The sequence below is a fragment of the Pteronotus mesoamericanus genome, unplaced genomic scaffold (genome assembly GCF_021234165.1).
Source record: "Pteronotus mesoamericanus isolate MK-2021 breed Mesoamerican mustached bat unplaced genomic scaffold, CSHL_Meso_final scaffold_54, whole genome shotgun sequence".
NCBI lineage: Eukaryota > Metazoa > Chordata > Mammalia > Chiroptera > Mormoopidae > Pteronotus > Pteronotus mesoamericanus.
The window spans coordinates 2,836,042-2,842,710 of record NW_026555321.1 but is presented as its reverse complement, the minus strand read 5'-3'; the positions used below and the strand labels follow the sequence as shown (position 1 = coordinate 2,842,710).

The 6,669-nt window shown below is 43.4% G+C and overlaps 1 protein-coding gene across 4 annotated transcripts in view; it reads left to right on the top strand.

Moving 5' to 3' along the window:
• The first annotated feature begins 765 nt into the window (after positions 1-765).
• Positions 766-6,669, top strand: part of GOLGA4 (golgin A4) — a 90,260-nt gene continuing 84,356 nt past the window's right edge. For all 4 annotated transcript variants that reach the window (XM_054595236.1, XM_054595235.1, XM_054595237.1 and 1 more), the window contains exon 1: positions 766-1,175. In XM_054595236.1, the coding sequence (XP_054451211.1) occupies positions 1,104-1,175 (72 nt within the window). In that variant the 5' untranslated portion in view covers positions 766-1,103. The remainder of the gene's footprint in view (positions 1,176-6,669) is intronic.

The following is a 6,669-nucleotide window of genomic DNA, read 5'->3' as shown; positions in this document are numbered from 1 at the left end:
AATTTGCTAAAATGTGATCATCATACACTCTGTCAGGCTCTGATATCTAAGGCAATGTGAAGCAATTTGGTACAGCATGTTCACAGATGCGCAAAGTGTAGGTGTTGGAATAATCAGGCAGATCAACGTTAAATTCTTTAGAATGATCACATGTGCCAGGGTTAAATGTATACTTCTTAGGAATCTGCCATCTTCCACTAGGCTGTGAATTCTTTTAACATCCGCAAGTACCTGGCACTTAGGATGACATAGATTTTTGAATGTGTGTGTGATAATATATTATTTCAGTGAAATAAAAAAAAAATACAGGCAGATGTCCAAATGACTGAGATCTTACAGTAACGTTCTGAAACATTTGGACCCTGGGAGCCTAGTGTCAGGCACTCCCCTGGGGAGCAGTCGGAGCACTAGGTACTTATGTGCACAAATACTGAACAAAAAGTACACTGTCCTTCAGAGCTCATGGCAGTTTCCCTGATCGCCCCTTCTTCCACCCCGACGCTTACACACTCGGTTCTTCGCCGTGGGCCCGCCAGGCCTGCCATGCTCAATCGAAGTAGTACCCTCCCAGCCTAACTTCGCAACGCCGAAGCCCGCGTGCACATCAGCGCAGGCCTCCGACCAGCCCCGGCTCCCGGCTCTGAGCGTATCACCGCACGCAATGTGTGCGGGCAGCACAGACGCCTGCGTGTCCGTGCACGCTCCCGCGTTCGGAAGCGACACCCGAGCGCGCATGTGCCGGCTCGACCTCATGCTTGTCCACTGCGGCGCTCCGTAGAGGCCCCTTGGCGAGCTCCACGTAGGCCGCGCAGGCGTCTTTGGCACGCCGTTCACCTGCTGCCGTTGTCGCCGCCGCCGCCGCTGCCGGGGCTGGATGGGGGGCCGAGACCAACCAGTAGCACCGAGAAGAAAGAGACGCGGCGGCGGCGACGCAGACATCTCAGGACGAGAGTCCCGATCCGCCCGCGAGCCCGAGGAGTAGGCGGCGAGGCCCGGCCCCCTCGGTCCCTGGTGTAGAGACGCCGCCGTCGCTGCCGGGCTGGGTCTCTCTGGGCACCCGCCCCTCGGGTCTCATTCACACTCAGGACCGCCCGCGCCGCACCATGTTCAAGAAACTGAAGCAAAAGATCAGCGAGGAGCAGCAGCAGTTGCAGCAGGCGCTGGCCTCTGGTCAGGTACTATGGCTGCCGCTCTATCCTAGTTTCGATACCCCTTGACACCGGCTCCGGGGCAGAGAAGAGGGGAGGTTCTTCCGTGACCCTTGACCTGTAACCTGAGGATTGCGCCCCCGTCCCCGCCCCCCCCGCTCCCCCGCGACCCTGGACTGGGAATGAGCTCAAATTGGCCTAGGTCCTTCTCCCAGAACTCCGTTCCGGAGAGTGGGTGGAGGTGGCCGGATCGGTCATGATAGCTGCTGACCTCTGTTAAGAGTTCTTCCCTAATGCCCGCCCCCGGCCTGAGAATAAATGAGAGGGGCTCTGGTCTTGCATGATTTTTGACCCGTATGCAAAGTTCCCCTAGCCAGCCGAGACTCCAGCTCAGGAGTGAGGGCGGCATGGGAAAACCAGGGTCCCTAGGAATATCTGACCTCTTGACTGAAGTCCCTTCTCCCATCCCCGACCCGAGATTGAGCTCCGAAGGGGCCAGGACGCCGCAGGACTCCTGACCGTGACGGAAGTCTAATCCAAACCCTGGGCCTGGGGTGAGGGCCAAGGGTCGAGCCATTTCAGGCCAGGCTGTTTGCCGGAGCGTTGGGACTTGAAAGCGGTGGCGGTGTGGCCGGCGTCCAGCGCCCGAGGCTGTCACGAGTTAGCCACTTCGCATAACTTGGTTGATCCGGGACAGGCGCCGGGGCTAACACTCTGAGGCTGGGCCAGGCTTGTGCCTCCTCAGAGCCCGGCTTCTTCTTCTTTTTCAAGAGTCTTGTGTTTATTTTTCACGAATGCTGTTGCTTCAGGAAACGGCAGTTTCCAGGGAAGAGGGGGGCGTGTTAATGTTAAACAGGCTGCTAAGCACCAGTGAAAGTGTGTTGTGGTTCCGGCCGCACGTGGTCTCTCCAGTGAAGATGAGGGCTTCTGCTGAGTTTCTAGCTTTTCAGAATCTCAACAGATTGAGTAAAACTCTCTTAATTTTAGTTTTTACAAGGAGCCTGAGATTTGACTAATTTGGCATTTCTAATACATTGTTAACGTAACATTTATATAACTTTTAAACAACTATTAAATCAAACATCTGTTGCGTTGAGTTTGTTCCGAACTCTTAAGTTGAAGTTGTTTTCTTAAATTTAAAGCTCGTGTAGAGTAAGCCATTGCTCGAAATATATTGGAACATGGCAGTGAAAGCTTGCTCATTCATTCTCCCTTGTAAAATGTAAGTAGTGACTAAAATTTAAATACTAAATGTTTTACTTTTCATGCCATTTACTGCAGGCGTTTCTTTACAAAACACAGTTATTTAAGGAACATAGAATAATGTGGAGAAGTGGTCATGGTAGTGAATGTGAGGCATTTAGGTTTGGGAATGTGTAAAATAGCATTGATCCAGGATGCCATCTCTAGAAATTTATTCTAAGAAAATTTAGGATGCGTTAAAAATTAAGTCACTTGGATTTTCATTTCAATGTTTTTTTAGTAGATAAAAATTGGCTAAAACTTCAACAATAGAAAGTTGTTTTAGGTAGTGAGTTATTATGCAGCCTTTAAAAATGCCAAAATTCATTGTGTTGTTACTATGTGCAAAGCATTTTGTTTACTGTTTTACACGGATTATTTCATTTAGTTGTGCATTATCCTAAGATGAAGATAATCTTTGGTAGATGGAGTAAAGCTCAAAGATGTAAGTTGCCTAGTAATACACAGCTTGTGTTAGAGCCCACAGAAAAGTATTATTAACATGTAAAGATATTGTTTTGAACGATTGAAAAGCAGTGTGTGATCCCGATTTTGCAGGGGAAATATATATTTAAGTGTATTTATGTACAGACAGTGGAAATAATTTAAGAAGGGTATGCTCAAAGGTGCTGGTGAGATTATTATTATTATTTTTTATTTGTAAAGCTTAGTTTTTCTCCATGAAAGTTAAGTGCTTTTATGCATTAGCAGAGAGGTGGATTTTAGAGTAACAATAAAAAGCTAGTTACAGGCTAACACATCAGAGTTCCCAGTTTCAGGTTGGTGCCTCTGGTGAGACAGTGCAGCTGGATCAAAAAAAATCACTTTGTGTACAAAAGATTTAAAACATTCCCATTTGATAATATGTATATTTGTCCAGAATGTAAAAGGAAATCATTACTGATCAACTACTGATAGAAACTGGATTCTGTTCTAGTCTCAGAGTTTTATCTATTCAGGAACCCTTCAGGATGAGTAGTTCTGGATTATTGTTTTAAGGATTTATTTCATGTGTGAATTAAAAAGCACAACAAACTTTCTTGATGACAGTCCTTTTGTAACAGATGACAGAAATTCTTTAGCAAGGGCTCTTTAATTTGTATATTTTATTATTTCTTCATTTTTGAGTACAAATTATTTTGTGTTGAAGTTACCATGCCCCAAAGAATTTAGTGGGGTGTGAAAGGACTTTTTCCCACTCAAGAGGATATATTTGTTTGCTCTTGATCTGGGTTGAAAATTTTCCCTTAGGTGGTTGAATGTATTTCTCCCTTATCTTTGTTGCAGATGAAAAGTCTAATTTCAGATCTGTTCTTTCTTAATTAGTAGTTAACCTGATCTTTGAATATTCTCTTTATCCTTTGATTATAGAAAGTTTCTGGTTTTTTTTTTTTTTTATTCCTTTACTTTCCTTTTAGCTCCCCCCCCCCTTTTTTTTCCTTTAAAAAAAAAATCTTTCGAGTCTGGATAAATTTTTTTTGTATATCCTAAGTTTCTTTTTTTAGTGGTAAAAGTGTTGGGATCAGCTTTTTTTCTATTTTGAAAATATGGCATCTTATATCATAAAGATTAAGGTTCTATAAAACTTTTGTTTTAGAGGTGACTATGTGTGAAATGGTTTCTTTTTAATTAAAAAAATTTTTTTTCACTATGGATCCTAGTGAAAAAAATTTGAGAAACAGTGATCTAAAGAATACTGGGGAAGTGGATGTGGGTATCAGAAGACCTGTATGCTAACCCAGATCTTGCAGTGTGCACCCTGGACAAGCCACATAAACATTCTGAACAAGCATTCTGAGCTCCTTTTCTCATTAGGAAATTGCAGGTGATACTTGCTCCGCTTACCTTTCAGATTGGTTGTGAGGCTCAAAAGAGATAAAGTACTTGAAAGCATTTGTAATTGTAGAGTACTTATTTATTTAACAGAGCCTGCTAAGGTGCTATGCTGGGTGTTGGATTTGCCTTGAAGGGTATATGTCCTCTCTGTACCATGGGGTTGAGAGACAAGTAAGTACTCCTGGTATGGTGGTGGTGTGCACAGGGTGTTGTGGCTACATATAAGAAGGTATTTGTGGAGGGGGTCAGTCAGGAGGACATCTGAGTAGACTCTTGATGGATAATGAAAAGTCATAGTATACTCAGACAAGGCATTCAAGCATTATTATTCCTAAAGGTGACTATATTAGTTTTCTAATACTGTATAACAAATTACTGCAACCTTAGTGTCTGGTAACTCAGTTACTATTTCACAGTCTATGTGTCAGGAGTCTGGCCTGGTGTGGCTGGGTTCTCTGCTCAGCATCTCAAAAGGCTAAGATCAAGGTGTCTTCCAAACTGTACTCATCTGGGGTTTAGGGTCCTCTTCCATGCTCACATGGTTGTGGTAGAATTTTGTCCTTTGTGGTTCCACTTTCATCTCCTAATTGCTGCCTGAGGTCCTTGTCCCTGGGCCTCCCACAGCCACTTTGCTTTCTTCAGGACAGTGGGAGTGCAGCTCTCTGCCTACTGCCTGCCTCTGCACTTGGGCTTGTTTTAGAACGGCTCCTGTGTTCACGTTGGATCCATTTAGATAACCTCCTTCTGATTAATTCACAGTCAGCTGATTAGTCCCCTTAAATATATCTGCAAAATCCCTTTTGCTATGTAAGGTTAAGTAATCAGGGGAGTGATATCTCATCACATTCACAAGCAAGGGTCATTTGGGGTCATCTTAGAATTCTGCATACTGCAGTGGCTGAAATAGTTTTTCTTGTATATACTAAAGTTGGGGCCTTTGGTCTCATACTAATAATAACAGTCAGTTGGCAATAAAAATATTAATTGTGAGCTTGGATATAACCATCAAGATTCTTGACAATAGCTTAGGAATCTGTCTTCAGATTTATCGTGGCTGTGAGAATTAATTAGACCAAGTTTATTTTGAAGGAATCTAAATCCTTTTATATTTTGAAGTGAGGCTAGACCATTAAAGATCCAGGACCTTGGGATAAATGCTCAACTACAGTTAGTTTTTTATGCATGTTTTATACTTTGTAGTCACATCCATTCCCTCATATGTTCTGCACTCTTGTAACTTGAGAGGAAGACTTAGAATTATCAGGCCAAACCTTGCTAGGTGGCACTGCTTTCTGGGGACAGTGTGTTTTAGAACCTAGTCTTCAAATTTATAAACCCCAACATTTGATTTTGCCGGTTTATCCAGAGCTGACAAGGCTCTCAATTACTGATTAGGCTCACGTGAGGCTAAGGTAAAAAGACATAGTGCCAATTTTTAAAATTCACAGCAGGGCTGTATTTTTCAAGCAATTGGAAGGTCACCATCTAGAGTAGCTGTTTCTGGCCCCAGGGCAATTGGAAAGCTGAATTAGTAACCCAAAGATGACCTGGAGATGATGGAACCACAGCAGAGATGGTTGGTCAAGAGCTATTCCCTCTAGCCTAGTAGCACTTTCCAATTACTTTCCTGTCTTTTTGTCTCCTCCCCCGCCCCCTGCCCAGTGGCCTTTTTATTAAAGGACATATTACATATAACCATTTAAAAGTAGTTGGAATTGGAGCTCCTCCTTCTCATAGTGACAGCCTTTGAAGCATCTGCAGCCTTTGGAGCTGGCATGGTTTGAAATTTATGGCTCTGGGTGTAGGAGGGGTTTATTGACTTTCTTTTTTTTTTTTTTTTTTATTAATTTATTTCTTTTAATTTTTCCCTCCCCCTTACTTTCTTTCAACCTCAGAGAAAACTATTTCTGAAGTGGTCTGAAAGTTTTCAGTGTAGTCTCAGTCCTGGATAAATGTGGTCCAGTGAGTATGCTTTCCATTCCCATTTTCCAAGCACAACATTGACCTCTAGTCATACCTTTTCTAGACATTTAAGACATTGATAAGGCTTTAGTTTTATTTCACATTCAATCATCTTCTTGTTTAAAATTTTAAGACCTATTGTCTCTTTATTCTGGGAAAAGGTATCTTATTTTTTAAGGTAACTTCTGCATGTAGCGAATTTCATCTATTGTTGATTTTTCTGGTTCATCTTGTAGATGGTATGTGTGTTGGAGTTCTTAGTTGTAAGCAACAGAACTCAGTCCAGCTAGTTAAGCAGAAAAGAACTTTATTAAATAATATTTGGTAGCTTACAGAATTTCCAGGACGGCCTGAAAGTCCGGGCTGATTGCTCTGCCCAGCCGCAGTGGGGGGACCGCACTAGCAAGAACGATGCACCTGCCTCTGCTGGGCACCAGCGCTGGGTTCCCAGCGCACAGCTCCTGTCATGGTTGCCTGAAGC